Source organism: Lepus europaeus, chromosome 6, assembly GCF_033115175.1.
Source record: "Lepus europaeus isolate LE1 chromosome 6, mLepTim1.pri, whole genome shotgun sequence".
Lineage (NCBI taxonomy): Eukaryota > Metazoa > Chordata > Mammalia > Lagomorpha > Leporidae > Lepus > Lepus europaeus.
In genome coordinates, this window is record NC_084832.1 from 113305023 (window position 1) to 113326942 (window position 21920).

The 21920-nt window shown below is 37.9% G+C and overlaps 1 protein-coding gene across 2 annotated transcripts in view; it reads left to right on the plus strand.

The window, feature by feature from the left end:
- LOC133761936 (solute carrier organic anion transporter family member 1B3-like) overlaps positions 1 to 21920 on the plus strand; it is a 68427-nt gene that overhangs the window by 1660 nt on the left and 44847 nt on the right. Inside the window, exon 2 of one of the 2 annotated variants that reach the window (XM_062194924.1) lies at positions 3156 to 3304. In XM_062194924.1, coding sequence (XP_062050908.1) covers positions 3221 to 3304 — 84 coding nt within the window. In that variant the 5' untranslated portion in view covers positions 3156 to 3220. Of the gene's footprint in view, positions 1 to 3155; positions 3305 to 21920 lie in introns of those variants that run through there. The other variant, XM_062194925.1, reaches the window with a different exon arrangement.

Consider the following 21920-nt stretch of genomic DNA (forward strand, 5'->3'; position numbering starts at 1 on the left):
TCCATAATGTATTTCATGAGTTCCATTTTGTTAGGCATTTAGGTTGTATTTAATTATTTCATGTTCGAAGCTTGTCTTAATAGGTCATATATCATTTTATTTATTTTTGATCCTATCTGTAGCAATTGGAACTTTGGGGTCAAAGTGTAAGAGATACTACAATTTTGAGAGCCATTAAGGCCCTGTTTTATAGATTTGTGTCAAATTTTTCCCTCAATTCACTCTTCTACAATAGGTTCTCCACTTGGTTTTAGATTATGTATTATTTTTATTTCTACATGCAGTATTTTCTGTTAAAAATACATGAACAAAATTAAAATAAACCAAGATTGTGGTGGTGTTAAGGTCAACCGTGACCGGAGTCCATCTGTGAAAAAAAAATTTTTTTTTTTGAAAATCAGAGTGACAGGAAAAGGGAGAGACAGAGAAACATCCTCCAGCCACTGGTTTGCTTCCCAAATGCCTGTAACAGCCCTGATTAGGCCAGGCTGAAGCCAGGAGCCTGAATTTCATGCAGGTCTCCCACACGAGTGGCGAGTGGCGGGAACTCAGATACCTGGGCAATCATTTGCTGCCCCCCCAGGCACATTATCAGGAAGCAGAGGTGGGACTCATTCCCAGGCACTTCCATGTGGAATGCAGGCATCCCAGGTGGCAGGCATCCCACTCTGCTACAAAGCCCACCCCCACAATCAAGTTTAAAGCATTTTGTTACCCCACCCAGAGGAATCCTCCCCCAACCCTGAACAACCAATAATCTATTTTCTGTATCTACAGTTTTTTTCTATTCTGGATATTTCATATAAATGGAATCATACAATATGTGGTCTTCTGTGACTAGCTTATTTGCTTCACATAATATTTTCACTGTCCATACATGTTGTAGCATATATCAGTACTTCATTTCTTTTTATTGTAACATATTCCATTGTGTGGGTAAAATGTATTTTGTTTATTGATTCCTTAATTCCTTTATTGATGGACATTGGGATATTTCTATTTTGGCACCATTATAAATAATGCTACTATGAGCATATGTGTACAAATTTTGTGTGGACAGATGTTTTAGTTTCCCTTGGGAGTACAGTCATGTGTCAGTGATATGGACATGTTCCAAGAAATGTATCAATAGACAATTTCATCATTCTGTGAACATTAGAGTATGCTTACACAAATCTGGGTGTTTTATCTATGACACACCCAGTAGTGGGGTACATACTGTTGTGCATGTGGTCTGTTGTTGACTGTAATGCCATTATGTGGCCCTTGACTACACACCTAGAAGTAGAACCAACCTACAAGTAGTCAAGGGATGATGACTCAGTTTTATGTCTTGAAGAACTGCCAGGCTGTTCTCCAAAGTGGCTGCATCATTTAATTCCACCAGCAGAGAATGCGAGTTCAAAGATTTCTGCACCCTTTCTAGCACTTATTATTTTTTATCTGTTTATTATGGCAATTTCTAATTTAATGGAATCCAATTTTGTGAATTCTTAAGTTAGTAAATATTTCAGATATTATAACTTCTTTCTTATCTAAAATGTTATTTATTTATTATTTTTGGTTTATTTGAAAGGGAGAGAGAGAGACAGAGAAAGAGAGAGAAAGATATGGAGAGAGATCTACCCACTAGTTCACTCCTCAAATTCCTGAAATAGCCATAGCTGTACCAGGCCAAAGCTAAGAGCCTAAAATTCAATGTGAGTCTCCTGTGTGGTTGACAGGGACCCGGATACCAAAGCTACCGCCTGCTGCCTCCTGGAGTAGCCATTAACAGAAATCTAGATCGGGGGTGAAGTAGAGAGAACCTGACCCCAGGCACTCTGATGTGGTGTGTGGGCATCTCAAGCAACAGCTTAACCTGCTGCACCTCCCGGCCTTTCCTCACTCGCTCTCCTTAAGAGAGTGCTTATAGTCCTTGCTTATATTCCTGCTGAAATATAGTCTTTTCACTTTTTATTTGTTGAACTCTACTGCAGCAACAAGCCGTTGACTATAATGTAGAGTAAAATGTGTTCGTCTACAACTGAAAAGGGAAGGAAGCAAAGAAGGAAAGAAAGGTGGAAAGAAAGAAAGAGGGGAGGGAAGGAGAGGAGGGAGGAAGGACAAAAAACTCACATTAACATGAGAATTGATAAGAATTGTGTTGTAGTAATTATGATGCATGTGCTGTGACCCTGATAATCTAATATATTAATAAATTCCTTTAAATGGCCAGCACTGCGGCTCATTTGGGTAGTCCTCCGCCTGCGGCGCCGGCGCAGGAGGAGGCACCTGGCTCCTGGCTTTGGATCGGCGCAGCGCGCCAGCCATAACAGACATTTGGGGAGTGAACCAACGGAAGGAAGACCTTTCTCTTTGTCTCTTTCTCTCACGCTGCCTAACTCTGCCTATCAATCAATCAATAAATAAATAAAATAAATTCCTTTAAAAAAAGAGAGAGATTCAAACTCAATCTGCTTTTTGAGGCTTATACCGGAAATACCTGCTCTGTGAAACCATCTTAGGCCATCCTAATTACCACTTAATTACATTATTTTTCTACCTATTTTGAATATGTACTATTTGCAAGGCACTGTTTGGTACATTGCAAAGCAATAGATATGAATTAATTATGTTCGCTTTCATAAATCTTATAAACTATATAGATAAAAATATAGAAATCTTAATTTCTGTAATTAAAATGTTTATACACATGAACTAGAGTGTGATCCTCAGAGGGTACTTCAAAAGGGTAAAAAAAAAATGTAATTAAATAAAATGTTCTCTCTCACTGACCACTCTGCCTGTCAAAAAATTTTTTTAAAAAATGTTTAGTTTGGTGCAAAAAATTTTGAACTCCTAAGTATCATTTTTTAGTTAATATGCATTTCCATAAACTTTTTAAAGACCCCTTATTACCTTATTTACTATTTTTAACCTTACTTATTTGTTTCAGATTTCTTTCCATAAGTTTATCTCCCTAAAGCTAGGAGTTCTGTGCATGTTTCTTTCCTCCTCTTGTGTCCAGCATTGACCTAGCCCAGTGGTCAGAATACAGTGGACCCTGAATGAATATTAGTGATTGATTGACTGATGTTGACCTTGTGGCTGTTGTAATTTCTAAAGTGTATATTGTCGATATGAAATAAGTTATACTTTTTCTCCCTGAATAGGTGATCATTTCTAATCAAGCATCAACAACAACTGAAATCATTCACATAATATCTGTAGTTCAATCATGGACCAAAATCAACATTCGAATAACACAGCAGAGGAAAAGCCTTCAAAGAAACGGAGAGGTAGACTCTGCCATGGATTCAAGGTGAAATGAGTTTCATGTTTCCAAACTAAAACAAGCGAATAAGGAAATTTTTCTCTATAGAAAAGTCAGCCAGTTGTTAAAAAGAACATTATATTTTGAATTAGAATTTTCAGTTGAAGTAAACATTAAAGAATTAACTAAATGATCCATATTGTTTTGTCTTTAAATGTGATTAAGATATTTCTTTGGTAACATTTCTGACATTTAAGAGTTTATTTTCTCTATCTCTCTGAGTGTCTAACTCTGCCTGTTTAAAAAAAAAGAGTTTATTAATGTTGAAATTTAGAAATATTTTTATATTGTCTCTTTGGTTTTTGATGGATTAAGAGATACTTTTAATGTGCTTGAAATAAAAGATGTGTAATGAATAACAGGTGAAAAATATTTTGAGAATCAACCTAAATGACCTGTAACCCTGAACTATTTAAATACTTTGCCTTAGAGAATGACATTTTTTATTCTGATACCTTAAGTAATATGATCTAATGTAAAGAATTTGCAATAATCTGGCCAGCACCACGGCTCAATAGGCTAATCCTCCACGTGCGGCGCTGGCACCCTGGGTTCTAGTCCCCCTCAGGGCGCTGGGGTCTGTCCAGGTTGCTCCTCTTCCAGTCCAGCTCTCTGCTGTGACCCAGGAAGGCAGTGGAGGATGGCCCAAGTCCTTGGGACCTGCACCTGCATGGGAGACCAGGAGAAGCACCTAGCTCCTGGCTTCGGATCAGCACGGTGCGCCGGCCACAGCGGCCATTGGGGGGGTGGTGAACCAACAGAGAAGGAAGACCTTTCTCTCTGTCTCTCTCTCTTACTGTCCACTCTGCCTTTCAAAAAAAAATAAATAAATAAGTAAATTTAAAAAAAGAATTTGCAGTAATCAAAAGTACTGGTCCACACACCTGCTTGAAGTCTTCAGAAAGCCTTATAATTTTTTTTCTAAGTCAGTAAAAATAATAATACTGCCCTTTGGCTTTGTCACAAAACTGTGGAGTCATTAAATGATACTGGCCTTTACTGTTTTTTAAAAAAAATATTTTATTTATTTGACAGAGAAAGAGAAAGAGAGATCGATCTTCCATCCACTGGCTCACTCCCTAGTGGCCAAAATTGCCAGGGCTGGGCCAGCTGAAGCCAGGAGCCTGAAACCCTATCCACGTCTCCCTGGGTGACAGGGGCCCAAGAACTTGGGCCATCTTCCCCTGCTTCCTCAAGTTCATTAGCAGGGAGTTGGATTGGAAGTAGAGCAGCCAGGACTCAAATCGGAGTTCAGATAGGATGCTGGCTTCACAGGCGGCGGCTTAACCTGTTGTGCCGTAAGGCCCCTGCCATTTTCATAAATAGGAAAAAATACTTTGAGCACAGTGCATTGTGACATAACCAAGACTCTGCAAAGTTGAGAAATTTGCCTCGAATCACCTGCCTTGTAATTCAGAAACCCGTGGCCCCACGCCAAAACCTTTAAACTCTGCCGTGGAGAATCGTTGAAGCAGTCATGAAATTGGTCACCATCATTTTTTGACCAATGTTTTAGTTTTTTACTTAGTTAACAGTTGATGAATAAAGTTTAGATGAATAAAGACCATAGAGATAGAACTCAATTGCAACAATGTTAAATAAAGATGTCTTTTAACTTTGGCCAGGGAACATGAAATCTGTTTGTTTTCAGGGATTACTGTTCAAGTCTACTGTGATGAAATATTTGAATAATATTTAAGCAGAAGGGCAGTCACTAGGAAAATGTATTGGTTAATGCAGATGAATTAGATTCTGGTTTCCAGGAGAAACACAGTAACGGTCACAGTGATTTCACTAGCACATGCATGGCAAATGGTAAGCTGGTAGGAGCAAGTCGGATTTTCAGAGTGGTCCTTCTCAACATATATGGAGAGCAGTTAGAGGTTAGAGAATTAACAGTATGTGTAATGTAAATTAGACACAATCCTATAAAGATGAATTATCCACGTATCTATGCACATCTACTCTTTTATGTACATTTAGCCTTTTAATATTAATCTTATATTTAAGATTTTATTTTTTAGAGCAGTGTCTTATCCACAGAAAAAAATGAGAAAGGTGCAGAGATTTCCCATGTATCTCCTGCCTCCACACAATTCAACATCCCCTGCCAGTGTGTTACATTAAAATTGCCAAACCTACACTGACAAACATCACAATAACCCCAAAGCCAGTTTACATTAGGGTTGATTCTTGCTGTTGTCCTTCTTTGGGTTTAGAAAAATGTGTGACACAAGCCCATCATTATTTTGTCCTACAGAGCAATTTCCCTGCTCTGCCAGTCTTCCAGATTCCAGGCCATCTAATGGTCATGTAGTGGTCTCGCTGCTGTTTTAATTGGCATGTCCCTAATTACTGGGATGTAGAACAGCTTTTCAAGTACTTACTTGCTATCTTTCTGGAAGAGGTTTCTGCTTATTCTGTGCACTTTTTGGTGTATCTATTTACTAAAATATATATATATGTAAATATAGGTATATTTTATTAAAATATAGATACATAATATATATTTGTATATATATTTATTTATATATGCATTTACATGTCTCCTCATTTAACTTTTCTTCATGGTGAAAATATTCAAAGTCATGCTTTCCAGAGGTTTTTAAAATAAATTCTTTGACAGTTTCCACATAGATGATCATGTCATCTTCAAACACAGTTGGTTGTTTTTTCTTTCTTGTCAATCTGTATATATTTTAGTTCTTTTTCATATTCTATTGCATTGGTTAGGACTTCCAGTACAGCATGGAGATGCACTGGTGGAAGGGGACATCCTTGCCTGATTCCTGATCTTTGGGGCAAATCTTCTAGTTTTTCACCATTTAGTAGGATTTTAGCTGTTGGGTTTTGGTAGATATTCTTTATCAAGTTAAAGAAGTTTCCCTTCATTCGTGGTGTATTGAGAGTCTTTATCATGAATTAGTGTCAGATTTTCATCAGATGCTTCTTCTATATCTGTGAATATTACCATATGATTTCCCCACTTCTAGCCTGTTGGTTTGGTGGGTTACATCCATTTCATGCCTGGGATACATGCCTCTTGATTATGTGTTTATTTCTTTTTATACATTGTTGGGTTCAATTTGCTAGTATTTGCTGAGGGCTTTTATGTCAGTATTCATGAGAGATAGAGGTCTTTGGTTTTCTTTTTTATGTCTTTGGTTTTTGTTTAAGAATAATGCTGGCCTCATAGAGTGAGGTAATGTTCCTACAAATTCTCTCCTCTAAAAGAGATTGAAGAGAATTGACACACATCCATTCTTAGGATCCATAAGGAATTGATTCCAGGCCCCCTGTGGATACCAGACTCCAAGGATATTCAAGTCACATAAAATGTGCATATAAGCTACACATATCCTTCTTTGTAGTTTCAACAATCTCTGCATTATTTATAATATTTAATATAATGCAAATGCTATGTAAATAGCTTTTCTGTATTATTTAGGGAATAACAATAAGAAAAATAATTTTTTGATAGTTTACCCTCCTTCTGTCTATGCTTTCTTACATTTTTTGATTGATATGTTTAGTTTTCCATAGCAAGGCAAATCCTGCAGCATGTTGCTAGGGTCTAAATGTTTGCCTTCCCAAAATCTATATGTTGATTGACAATCAACAAGAAGATTGTATTGGAAATTAGGTGTTCTCTGCCTTTGTGAAAAGGAGTGTGAGAGCTCCCTTGCCCCTCCCATCAGGTGAGGCTACAGCGAGATGGATTTGACCAGAGTGAAAATCTGCTGGTGCCCTGATCTCAAACTACCCAACTCCAGAACCGCAAGAAACACATTTGTATTATTTACAAGCCACCCAGTTTTGTTGTTTGTCTATTTTGTGACAGTAGACACAGCAGCCTAAGACATATGTTCACATGTTTTTGAATATGTCTCTTTACTTTCTGTAATTGATTCTATCTGGATTTTAAATCTAAAATTTTAAGTTTGTATACCATAACTATTTTTCTACCAGTCCTATATTTGCTCTTATTTTTTAAAAAATCAGTAGCAAGGCCGGCGCCACGGCTCAATAGGCTAATCCTCTGCCTGTGGTGCCAGCACACTGGTTCTAGCCCCGGTCGGGGCGCCGGATTCTGTCCTGGTTGCCCCTCTTCCAGGCCAGCTCTCTGCTGTGGCCTGAGAGTGCAGTGGAGGATGGCCCAAGTGCTTGGGCCCTGTACCCCATGGGAGACCAGGAGAAGCACCTGGTTCCTAGCTTCAGATCAGCGTGGTGTGCCGGCCACAGCGGCCATTGGAGGGTGAACCAACAGCAAAGGAAGACCTTTCTCTCTGTCTCTCTCTCTCTCTCTCACTGTGCACTCTGCCTGTCAAAAAAAAAAATCAGTAGCAAAATTTATGAAGTCTTATTTTGTAAATCTCATGCAACACCTTTAGGATTTAATTCTTCTTTTAGATAAGTAATTCCTCTAAAACTTTTTCGATGTGTCACTCTATACGCCAATTTTTGAGACCTCGTACAGTTGAATGACTATTAGGCTAAATATAAAATTCTAGGTTCAGTGCCTGCTAATCAATATATAAAAAGAATTCTTTTTTATATACATTCTTGCTGTTAAAAAGTAATAGCCTCTGTCAAGTTCTTCACCCATCACTGCTGCCTCCCAGAGTATACATTAGCAGGAAGCTGGAATTGGGAGCCAGAGCCTAGCATTGAACTCAGATAATCTAGTGTGGGGCCTGAGTGTCTTAACAGCTAGACCAAGTACCCACCCCTCACTCTCTTTTCAAGAGATTCCTCTTCCTCACAGATTTTACTCTCTGTCCTGTGTTTCCTGATTGTGATGGTTACTCTTGCTTTTACAAGGTACAGGGAAAGGACTAAAGAACAGGTGTCTGCCAATAGGAGCCTGAAGAGTTCATAAGAAGGGAGGGAGATGAGCCTGTGGATGAGGAACACAAGTCACTAGCAAAGCACGTGTCCTCCTGCTCTTTGTCCAGTATTCCTCTGGCCAGGGAGTCCCTCAGTCCTCAGCGAGAACCTGCTTTGGGAACACTATAACCTAGTTCTACAGGGATATTGAGAGCATTGCTTGTCGGAGAGAATTACCTAGGCTAAGCAGCTCCCTTGCTTTCAACCTCTGCTCTGATTTTGCCCTGAGGGACACTTGTAGGTAACACCTAAATGTTTACCACCAAACCGTGCATGATGGTGGAAGGGTGCTGAAGACTGAGTGTATTGAAATCTACCAAAAATAGCCTAGCAGTTGTGGATTTTAACAGCGCGAGTATTATAATCACTAAAATGAGAAACCAAGATCAATACCAGAAGCATCGAGTCCAAGAGCCAAAGGTAACATGGAGTACAGAATTACCACAATTTTAGGGCAGTGACCTCTGAATACTAGGAACTTAACCTTCCTCTCTCAAAGCACATTACAGGTATATGATTTAAAAATTATGTAAAAATCTACTATCAGAACACTAGTGTATTTTAAAACATTATGTTAAAAACAGAAGAATCTCATCTTCTAAATGATGCATTTACAATTTGTAAGCAATTAAAGCTCAGGTAAGTGCTGCTGCTAGGGTATCACAAAATGATAGGGATTTTGACACATAATACGTAAAACTGGCTGAAGTGAATCAAATAAGAAAGCCAGAAATGTACAGAAAATTAAAAGGGCAAACATAAAATTTTTAAAAGGATTAACCATAGCAGTTGATTTGGCCAATTGCAGCACCGGCTCCAGGCACCGACCTGCCTTAGTTTCTTCTACTGGATCTGCATTTATTTTCAGGCTTCTGAAATTTTGCTTGTCTTTAATGCCAAGACTTCTCTTTTTCTTCTGTTTCTCATGCTAAATAATCGTGGTCCTACAAAGGGTTATGCAAATCAGAATCTTTATTTTCTGTTATGCCCACATCATGTTGGGTCTCCTTGTAAAACTCTCCCAAGTGTGTGTCTGTAACCTTGTTTCTCTCTTTCCATTTCTACTCATCATTTTTTTCTTTTGAACTCAACTTTCTTACAGATTTCTCGGCAGTAAGTTCATCTTCTTTATGACTGCCTGAGCGAACACTCTACAATTTAATCTCTTATATCATATTTTAAAATGAAGCTTGGCAAATTTTTCTCCTTGGGCTCCACCTACACAGATCTTCCTTCTATTTTTCAAATAAGTCCGTGTTCTTTCTCTGCTCAGGGACTCTTCATTAACTCTCTGTTTTTGTTAACTCTTGTGTTTTCATTAACTTTTTTTGTTTTTAAGTGCTTTGTTTTGTCTTTAGTTTCTAAAGTTCTATTGTCCTTTCAGAACTTAGTGCTCCTGTTACAGGTGGATGAGAACTTTAAGGTGTCCAGAGAGAATTACTTTTACTGTGTACTCATTACAGTGCAGGTGTCCACCAATGACAGTACGTGTCATCTTGTTATTTGTTCATCATGAGCAGCCCTTAGGGAACTGTTAGTTCTTTTGAGATTGTTTTGTTTCTTCTTTGTTTTTATTGCCCTTTTTGCTGTGTACTTGTCTCAAGATTCAGCGTGTAACTGGCATATTGTAGTTGCTCAATAAGTGTTTATTGAGTAAATCAGTTGAAATTCACATAAGTTAACCGAGTTCATCCAAACTGTACATGTGACAAGTGGAAACCTGGAACTGTCTTCGGACTCCAAGTCCAGAGCTGTGGCCAGGATAAATAAGTAACTGACCTGCCACGCTTACAGGTAAATACAGACTTTAACTTTTATCTCCCTGCCAGCTGCCTCTTTGTTAGTGACTCGTTAAAATCAGTAAGATCAATGTGAATATCGGTAACTCTGTTTTGAAATCTCTCAGTCAAAAAACATTATATTCTTGTGGGGTTGGTCTATCATTTTTCCCTGGAGATAGCAACTTTCTTATTCTTTTGCCATTTTTTAAGCTCTGAAGAAGTCGTATCTTTCTTTATCTTAACTTCAGTCCTCAATTAGGAACAAGGTTAATAGTGCCCCCTTCACACTATGATAATAATTGAAGAAGAGATATCATCAGTCTCTGTATACTAACTCATGCCATCTCCTAAAATTCTAGCTCATGTGTTTACATCTATTACCACTTTTCTTCCAGGGCCAATTTAGGATTCTGTTTTGAGAATTTTTACTTCATGAGTCAATCTTTTGTCTTGAGCGAATCTTTCTCTTAAAATTGAAGATATAGGCATTTTACACAAAAATCTTTTTGTGAATTTCTTTGAAAGCTCCTTTATATGAGACAGAATAGTAATGATAACAATAATGATATATGTTTAAACTCATAAACTGTACATCAACTATACCCCCAATAAAGTGGTAAAAAAATTTTCTTTAAAGAATTTTATAAATAAAATTACAACCAAATTATTAAACACTTTCAGAATGCCAAAAATTAAGAAACAAAACAATATAATTTTTAAATTAAAATGAATATCAAATAAACAAACCAGCCTCATACTGTCTACAAGGAAATGGAATCAGATGCTACTCCGGAGGCAAGGCAATGGAATGATAACTGAGACCATACTTAAGAACCCAACCAAATTCTGTTTCAAGGATTCAAAACAGCAGATCTTCAGTGACTGTGCTGTGAATTGATGTTCTCCATTAAGAATAAAAATGGTCCCCTAGAGGGAAGGAACAAACAAGAAACTACAGTCATCAAAAATCCCATAAAGTTATTATTTGTTGTTATGGAGATCAGAACACAGACATCTCTGGGCAAGGCATGGTTCTACTTACAATGGGAAGTGACAATTTACTGACCAATGCCAAAAAACTTCTCTCAAATAACATAAAGAACTTTTTTTTCAGATTTGACAATCTAATGGTGATCACTTCCTTCCTTATGATTTGACCAAGATTAATTTACTTAAAAATATTTTTGAAGAATTAATTTCAGAAAAAAAATGGTCAAGTAAGCAGCTCTCAAGTTCCTGTCATGTCACGGCATTCTGGAAAAACTGGCAGCACCAATTTTGTCAGAACCCTGAAAAATAGTTTTACAGCAACTAAGTGAACACTGAAGGAGGAAAAAAAAGACAAATTTAAAATGTAGGGAAGGCTTCTGCTGGGTTTTTTTTTTTTTTAAGATTTATTTATTTACTTGAAGGAGTTACACAAAGAGAAAAGGAGAGGCAGAGAGAGAGAGAGGTTCTCCTTCCGATGGTTCACTCCCCAGTTCGCAGCAATGGCCAGAGCTGTGCGGATCTGAAGCCAGGAGCCAGGAGCCTCCTCCGGGTCTCATACATGAGTGCAGGGGCCCAAGGACCTGGGCCATCTTCCACTGCTTTCCCAGGCCTCAGCAGAGAGCTGGATCGGAAGAGGAGCAGCTGGGACTCAAACCGGCAGCCATATAGGATGCTAGTACTTCAGGCCAGGGCGATAACCCGCTGCACCACCGCACCGGCCTCATTTTGGCAAGTCATCCACTTCTGGGGCAGCAAAAGTCTCGAAGGCAGGAATACATTTTCAGTGTAGGACCCTAATCCCCAGTTCCATTGGGAGCAGAGTAGATTTTACTCTCAAATTATCGTGTAGGATTGTTTTAACCAGTCTGGAGACTATGAAAAGATGAGCACAAGGCACTTATCTCCGTTTTGCCTAATTTGGAGCCTACTCAAGCCAAAAATGTGGCAGGGAATTTCTGAAAATGTAAGACAGGTAAACTACATATGGAAACAACCTACCAATGCCTGGAGTAAAAGATTATGGTTGAAATCTGCAAACTACTGAAGGCTGGGGGAGCAGCCAGGGAAGAAGTTCTTCCAAAAGCAATGATGGACCTGGAGGTATTTACAAAACCATACATGTGCCCAGGGCAAACAAGACACCTGCTCATAGAAAACCAGAAAGATCATAAGCTTTCACCTTGGGCATATCACAGGGCAAGTCTGGATAGAGAGGAAAACTACAAAACTGAAATAAAAATTCTGAAGTATAATGTTGTGGACTGAATACTTTTGCCACCCCAAAAAGTCACATGTTGAAACCTTAATGCCAATGTTATGGTATTTAGAAGTTTGGGTTTTTTTTTTTTTTTCATTTATTTGATTTTATTTGAAAGGCAAAGCTACAGAGCGGCAGAGAGAGAGAGAGAGAGAGGTCTTTCATCCACTGGTTCATTCCCCAGGTGGCTGCAACGGCTCGAGCTGCACTGATTTCAAGTGTATGACATTCTGGAAAAGACAAATGTATGCAGCCTGTAAAAATATCGGTAGTTGACAAGGTCTTGAGGGAGAGAAGGAACATATAGATACACCACAGAGGATTATTAGGGAACAGAAAGTATTCTGCACAATACAATAATGAAGGATACATCCTATTTCATATTTGTCAACATCTGTGGAGTGTTCAGCACACAGAATGAACCCTCATGTAAAATATGGGCTTCCTTTAATACTAGTATATCAGTATTGGTCCATCATTATAAATAAACATACTATACTAGTATGAAGTGTAAATAATAGAGGGAAATTATGTGTGGAAAGAAGGAGTATGTAGAAACTCTACAGTAATTATTTTTGTAAATCTAAAACTGTTCTAAATAAATAAAATTAATAAATATTAATTAAAAATTTTTTTTAAAAATTCAACAAAGCACTAACAAACCAAAGTCAACAGTATACTGATAAGACTTTATACCATAATAAAGTACCATTTTTGAGAAATTCAAGCAGGATTAAATAGATGAAAATCAGTAAATGTAATACAATACATGTCACTATAACATAAATCAATGTAACTTATAACAAATCAATTTAATTGCCTTAATCAAAAAATAAAACATATGACCATCTCAACTAATGATGAAGAGGTGTTTGACTAATACCCAATACCCCTTTATTATAAAAACATTAAGAAAATTGTAATAAAAGGAAACTATCTCAACATAAAAAAGTGCATTTAAGGAGGAGCCACAGCCAACATCATATTCAATGTTGAATAAATGGAAGCTTTCTCCCTATGATGAAGAATGGTACAACAGTACTCTTAACACTGATTTTTCAAGATTGTACTTTAGTTCTAGCCAGAGCATTTATACCAGAAAAATAAATGAAAGGCATACAAATTAGAAATAAAGTGGGAAAACTATCTCTGTGTGCAGATGACATGATCTTATGGATGGATAAGTTGAAAGAATCCATTAAAAATTTATAAGAGCCCATAAATGTATTGAACACTGTTCCATGGCACAAAATCACATGTAAGCGTCAAATGTGTTTCTGTACACTAGCAATGAACATTCTTAACATCAATAAAGTAGATTTATTTGCAATAAATTCTAAAAGAAGCAAATTCCTAGAATTAAAATTTTAAAAGGAGGTACAAAAAAATCTAATGTGTACACTGCCTGCTATAAAAAAACTGCTGAAAGAAATTAAGACCTAAATAGACATCTAGTGTTCATGGATTAGAAAACATTATTGTTAAAATATCAATATTGTATAACTCGCTCTACAAATTTACCATGACCTGAGGATTGAAATTAAAAAATTTTAAACAAAATAATTGGAAATAGTATAACTGATAGTGGGTTAATGCCCAGATTCAATAAGAATTGTTTACAACTCAACAGTAAAACAGAACACCCAGTTTAAAAATAGCCAAAAGCCTTAAGTAGAATTTTTCAGAAGAAGAAAAGCAAATGTCTAACAAAGACATGAAAAGATACTCAACATCCTCCATAAATTCCAACAGTCATTTGTTTTTTTCAGAAATGAAAAAGCCAATCTTCAAATTTGTGTGGCATGGTGAAGGTCTCCAAATACCAGAATAATATTAAAAAAGAACAAAGTTGGAAGACACATTTCTTGACTTCAAGCTTACTTGAACATGTAGTAATCAAAACTGTTCAAGTCACAAGGACAAACAGTGTACACTAATGTGATAAGCCTGGAAGTCTAGAACTGAGCATATGTGTGTATTTATAGCCAATTGATTTTTGACAAAGGGGCCAAATCCATTTATGGAGGTAAGAATAGTCTCTTAAACATATAGGACTGTAATTCCTGTGAATCACTTTTCATATGAACAGAATGAAGGTAAATCTTCACCAGGCACTACAGACAGTTATCTCAAAATAAATCATAGACTTGAATATAAAAGCTAAAACCATAAAACTCTTAAAATATAAAACCTAGTGGATTCTTAGATATGACACTAAAAGTATAGTTAATAAAAGAAAAAAATAGATATATTGAACTTTTTCAAATTTAAAATCCTTTGTGTGTAAAAGGTCATTAACAGAGTGAAAGGATAGCATAAGGAGTGGGATGGAATAATTGCAAATTATATATCTGATATGAGGTTTAATATCCAGATTACATAAAGACCTCCCACAGTTGACAACAGTAAGATAAGCAACCCTATTTAAAACTGGGCAAAAACCCTAAGTAGAAATTTCTCCAGAGATGAGAAGCAAATGACCAACAATCACATGGAAAGATGCTCCGTGTCCTTAGCTATCAGGGAAATTCAAATCAAAATGACAATGAGATAACACTTTACATGTACTAGGAGAGCTATGATAAATTTTATCAAAAACTAATGTTAATGAACATGTGGGAGAAGCAAAACTTTCAATGCATTGCCGATGGGAATGTAAAATGGCACAGCCGGTATGGAAAATAATTTGACAGTTCCTTGAAGCATAGTTAAACGTAGAATCACCATATGGGCTAGTAATTCCACTTCTAGTTATTTACCAAAAAAACCTAAAACCAGAGATTCAAACACTTATGTGTCTGTAATGTTCATGGCAGCATTATTTGCAACACTTGTAATATTTTCAAGTGCTAAGTGAGATTAAACCAGACTCAAAGCAACAACTTTTATCTCATGCTATTTATATGAAGTATCTAGAACTGGCAAATTTATTGAGACACAAAGTTAAAGGTTACCAAGGCCAGGGAGGAGGAGAGATTGGGGAGTTACTGCTTAATGGTTACAGAGGGTTTTGTGTGTGTGTGTGTGTGTGTGTAGGGGGGTGTTGGGGTAAAAAAAGCCCTGGAAATAGACAGAGGTGATGGTTGCACAACATTGGAAATGTAAATTATGTCACTGATTTGCACACTTAGAATACTTTTAAACAGAAAACATGTTTGTCTTATATACAATGGCACAAAGAACATTTTTAAAAAAATGTTCCGAGCCACTAAACAACAGATTTTCACTGTGGATATCATTCTTATGGTTTTATGCATCAGGCCCTTTGATAAGAGTTATAACAGATCTAGGCAGCTTAAAAACAAGGATATGGGGCCGGCACCGTGCCTCAATAGGCTAATCCTCCGCCTAGCGGCACCGGCACACCAGGTTCTAGTCCCGGTCGGGGCTCCAGATTCTGTCCCGGTTGCCCCTCTTCCAGGCCAGCTCTCTGCTGTGGCCCGGGAGTGCAGTGGAGGATGGCCCAGGTGCTTGGGCCCTGCACCCCATGGGAGACCAGGAGAAGCACCTGGCTCCTGCCATCGGAACAGCGCGGTGCGCCGGCCGCAGCGCGCCTACCGCTGTGGCCATTGGAGGGTGAACCAACGGCAAAGGAAGACCTTTCTCTCTGTCTCTCTCTCTCACTATCCACTCTGCCTGCCAAAAAAACAACAAACAAACAAACAAGGATATGAGGGATGGCATTGTGGTGTGGCTGGTTAAGCTGCTGCCTACCATGCTAGCGTCCTATGTGGGCACTAGTTCAAATCCCAGCTGCTCCACTTCTGATCCAGCTCCCTTCTAATGCACCTAGGAAAGCAGCAGAAGATGGCACAAGTACTTAGGTCCCTGAACCTACATGGGAGACCAAGAGGAAGCTCCAGTCTACTAGCTTTGGTTTGGCCCAGCCCTGGCCATTGTAGCTGTTTGGGGAGTAAGCCAGCAGATAGAAAATATATCTTTCTCTCCCTGTTTCTCTGTAACTCTGCCTTTCATAAATATATATATATGTATATATATAATATATTTTATTATATATTAGAAAGGCATATTTATATATAATATAATATATAAATATAAATATTATATATATATATATATAAATGGTGATTCTGCACAAAAGGATGTGAGACAGGTATACACCAAACGGGGCTGCCCTGGGAACATGGAGTCAAAAAATACATATATATATACATATATATATATATGTTTATTTTGATAAAAAAATTTTTTAAATTCATCATCATTCTTTCAAAGAACACATTTTCCATGAAATTTTTTAATATCATCATATGGTCTTGATATTGACTCCTTATCAGATGTATGATTGGGAATTATTTTCTATCATTATACATGTTACATTTTCACTTTGTTCTTTTATATGTATAATTTAAAAAATGTAATATAGCCCCATTTATCTATTTATCATTTTGCTGACCATGCTGTAGGTGTCATATCCAATAAATTAGAGCCAGGTCTAATGCCCTGTGACATTCCCAATGCATTTTTTCTAGGATTATGATAGATTTTAGCCTCATATAGCAATAATTAATATACATTTGGATTTCATTTTTGCCTGTGGTATAAGCAAGGGGTCCACTTTCATTCACTTGCATGTGATAATCCAGTTTCCCCAACATCAGTTGTTCAAGAGACTATTCATTTCCCATTGTGATTCCTGTTGAAAATCACTCTCTGTTGTGTGAAATTGTCTTTAAATCTCTCTTTATGCCAGTGAAATACCTAATTACTGTTGCTTTGTGGCATAGTTTGAAATCAGGAATGGTGAGGTATCCAACTGTTTTGTTTTCTTCAGTATTGTTTTGGCTATTTAGAGTACTTTGGATTCCATATGAAATTTGGGATTTTTTTGTTTGTTTGTTTATAAAAAATGTCACTGGTATTTGATAGTTATTGTATTGCATCCGTGAATCGCTTGGGATAATTTTAACAATTCTAAGTCCCCAGGCCATGACCATGGCATGTTTTCTCACTTATCTGTGTCTTTTTAAATTTCTTTCATCAATGTTGTATAGTTTACAGAATATAGATCTTTCATTTCCTTTGTTAAGCTTATCCCAAAGTATTTTGTCCTTTTTAGTATCAGTAAATGGCTTGTTTTCTTGATTTCTGTTTTTTTGTTTTGTCCTTAGTATTATATAGAAAACTCATTTTTGGGTTCTGATTATTTTATTCTTCAGTGTTACTGAACTTTTAAACTAATTACCATATTTTATGAAAATTTTTCAGAACAAGATCAGAACAAAGATAATTTTACTACTTGTTTTCCAGTTTGAATGCCTTTTATTTCATCTTCCTTCCTAATTGCTATATTTAGCATTATGTAAAATATGAATAGTCATATTGGGCATCCTTACCTTGTTCCCAATTTGAAAGGAAAAATTTCAGCATTTCTTATTTAATTTTTATTTATTTGAAAAGAAAGGACACAGCGAGAAAGATGGACACAAAAAGGTAGAGAACTTCCATCTGCTGTTTTGCTTCCCAAATGCCATTAAAATCCACAACTGGGCTATTTTGAAACCAGGAGCCTAAAACTCCATATTTCTCGCGCGGGTATCAGGGATCCAAGTGCTTGTACCATTTCTTGTTGCCTCCCATGGTGTTCCTTATGGGAAGCTAGAGTCAGAAGCAGAGCCAGGATTCAAACACAGGCACTCCCCTGTGAGAGGCAGGAATCCCAAGTGCCATCTCATCTGTTCTGCTGAATGAATGCTCAGCTCTGGTTTTCAGTCTTTCCCCACTGAAAAGGATGTTATTGTGTGCTCTTCACGTTTGATTTTTATTGTGTTGAAGTAGCTTCTTTCTTTCTTTTTTTTTTTTTTTACTTATTTGACAGGTAGAATTAGACAGTGAGAGAGAGAGATACAGAGAGAAAGGTCTTCCTTCCGTTGATTCACCCCGCCATGTGGCCGCTACAGCCGGCGCTGCGCCGATCCAAAGCCAGGAGCCAGGTGCTTCTCCTGGTCTCCCATGCGGGTGCAGGGGCCCAAGCACTTGGGCCATCCTCCACTGCCCTCCCAGGCCACAGCAGAGAGCTGGACTGGAAGAGGAGCAACTGGGACTAGAACCCGGTGCCCATATGGGATGCTGGCGCCAGAGGCGGAGGATTAGCCTATTGAGCCATGGCGCTGGCCCGAAGTAACTTCTTTCTACTTACAGTTTGTCCAGTGGTTTGATCATAAGAGGTTGTTGAACTTGTCTAGTGATTTTTCTGCATTGATTGAGATAATCATACGGTTTGTGTTCATTTGTTAATTGATGTGTAATACTGATTTATTTTCATATGTTGAATTATCTTTGCATATTATATACCAGTCCCACTTGGTCATGGGTTAACATTCTTTTAATGTGCTGTTTAATTCATTCTGCTATCGTGTTGAAGATTGTTGCACCAGTATTTATCAGGGACATTAGTCTAAAGTTTTCCTTTCTTGTGTGTCTTTGTCTATTTTTGGTATCAGGATAATTCTAGCCACATAGAATGAGTTTAGGAGTATCTCTTCCACATTGATTCTTGCTAAGAGTTTTTTGAAAGACTGGTATTACTTCTTCAAGTATTGGGTAGAAGTCTCCCGTGAACCCCATCTGGTCCTGGGTTTTTCTTTATTGGAAGGTTTTTGATAACCAGTTCAGTTCTTTCTAAATACAGGCCTGTTTAGATTTTTTATTGATTCATGTGATTTTTAACATTTTGTTGATGTTGTGTCTTGTTGCAGGTCTCTCTTTTTTGACAGGCAGAGTAGACAGTGAGAGAGACAGAGAGAAAGGTCTTCCTTCCGTTGGTTCACCCCCCAGTGGCCACTCCGGTGGCATGCTGCTGCCGATGCACCACATCTATCTGGTCGATCAGGTGCTTCTCCTGGTCTCCCATGAGGTTGCAGGGCCCAAGGACTCGGGCCATCCTCCACTGCACTCCTGGGCCACAGCAGAGAGCTGGACTGGAAGAGGAGCAACCGGGACAAAATCTGGCACCCCGACCGGGACTAGAACCCGGGGTGCCAGTGCTGCAGGTGGAGGATTAGCCTAGTGAGCCGCAGCGCCAACCCTATGTGCAAGTCTCTTTATATCTGTTCTAGTTGCAATTTTTTGAGCTTTTTGAATTTTCATTCCAATTATTCAGATTTGAGAAATTTGGGGCCTTTATTTTCTTCAAATGAATCTTATGCCCTTCCCTCTTTTTCTTCTCTTCTGGCTCTCGTATAATGAATATGTTTTTTCTGCTTGGTGGTAGTCTGTAATTCCCTTAGGCTCTTCATTCTACTTCTCCTTCTCCTTCTTCTTCTGCTTCTTCTTCTTTCATTTTTTTTATGCTTACCTCTGTTATTTTCAAGTTTCTTTCTTTGAATTTGGTTATTCTGCCTGGTCAATTCTGCTGTTTTGTCTCATTAGTGGATTTTTCAATTCAGTTATTATATGCTTTGGCTCCAGAATTTGTCTTGTTCTTGATGGTTTCTGTACCTTTATTGATATTCTCATTTTGTTTTTACATCATTTTTCTGATTTCATTTGATTGTCTCCTCTTGTAATTAATTGTGTAAATGGCAGTGAGTTTGAATTCTTTGGCATTTCTTATCTTTATTTTTGGGTCAGTTTCTAGAAATTTTGTTCTTTTAAACATGTTAAACCTGTTTCTTTATATGTCTTTTTTTTTTTTGGTGTTGAGGCTTTTTTTTTTTCATTTATTAAACTTTTATTTAATGAATATAAATTTCCAAAGTATAGCTTATGGGTTACAATGGCTTCCCCCCTCGCATAACTTCCCTCCCGCCCGCAACCCTCCCCTTTCCCGCTCCCTTTCCCCTTCCATTCGTGTAAAGATTCATTTTCAATTCTCTTTATATACAGAAGATCAGTTTAGTATACATTAGGTAAAGATTTCAACATTTTGCCCATATAGCAACATCAAGTGAAAAAACTACCATTGGGGAGACCAGGAGAAGCACCTGGCTCCTGCCATCGGAACAGCGCGGTGCGCCGGCCGCAGCGCGCTACCGCGGCGGCCATTAGAGGGTGAACCAACGGCAAAGGAAGACCTTTCTCTCTGTCTCTCTCTCTCACTGTCCACTCTGCCTGTCAAAAAAAAATAAAATAAAAAAAAAAAAAAAAAAAAAAAAAAAAAAAAAAGAAAAAACTACCATTGGATTACTAATTATAGCATTAAATAGCAATGTACAGCACATTAAAGACAGAGATCCTACATAATTTTTTTCAAATTAATTAATTTTCTATGCCATTTCCATTTTAACACCAGGTTGTTTTTTTTTTTTTCCTTTTTTTTTTTTTCGTTTCCAATTCTCTTTATATACAGAAGATCACTTCAGTCTATAATTAGCAAAGACCTCATCAGTCTGCGCCCACACAGAAACGCAAAGTATAAAAATACTGTTTCAGTACCAGTCATAGCATCACTTGGCTTTAGACGACACATTAGGGACAGATCCCACATGGGGTGTAAGTACACAGTGACTCCTGTTGCTGACTTAACAATTTGACACTCCTGTTCATGGCGTCAGTAATCTCCCTAGGCTCTAGTCATGAGTTGCCAGGGCTATGGAAGCCTTTAGAGTTCGCTGACTTTGATCTTATTCCGATAGGGTCATAGTCAAAGTGGAGGCTCTCTCCTCCCTTCGGAGAAGGGCACCTCCTTCTTTGATGGCCCCGTTCTTTCCACTGGGCTTTAACGTTTGATGAATCAGCCAACTCCCCCAGACTTTGCAACCTTACTTAGTATTATGAGGACTTTCTCCAACCATCCTGGCGAGAGATTCCAAAGCTTTCTCAATTCTTTTCTATGTATGCATTCCTTTCTGTACTCTCTGGGTTTTTGTGTGATGTCCTATTTGAAAATATTTGCTGGTTTCTATGCAGGACCCAACTCTGATATCTTCCTGCAATATTCTGATCTTACCGGTACTATAGTTAATTGTGACATTAGAGCTCTATCTAGTGTCCTTCTGTGGTACTGTTCAAACAGGTGCACATATATCTTAACTAAGAAATGTTGCCTTGACTCCTACGATGAACCAAACAAACAAAAAAAAAAAACCTCTTGTCCTGATAAATTTATATTTTACTAAGGGCAATAGACACAAAAAATAAAGTAAATATGAGTTAAAAAGTAATGCAATTTTAAGGAGTGCTCAAGGAAAGTGGCACTGGCAAAGCTGCATTGAGACAAAACTTCAAGAATACGAGAGAGTTAGTGATGGGAACGTAGCTGTAGGGAACAGCTTTCCCTGTGGAGAGGAAAGCAAGAATGAGAAGCTGAGGCAATGTAATATGGCAACCTGGAATGCTCAAGGTTCAGCAAGAAGGTTAGTGCAGCAGAAAATGAAAGAGCAGGGACAAGAATGGCACAAGGTGAAAGTAGAAAGGCAAAGGGGCAAGGAGTTTGAGAGAGGACAAGTCATTTAGGGTCTTGAAAGTCACTGAAAAGATATTAGTACAAGTGAGACAGGAGGGCACCAGTGGAAGCATGAGCTAATTTTTATTTTGAAAGGACTTATCTGGTTACTATGTTGAAAAGAGAATATTAGTGAGGCTGGAGCAGCAACAGAAAAATATATCCGGAGTCTATGAAAGCCATTGAGGCTACATGTGATGGTGGAGACCCCCGTAGTGTAGGAGCTGTCCTAGGCTGTTGTGTATTATTATAACGGAATACCTGGGTGGTGTGTAAAGAAAG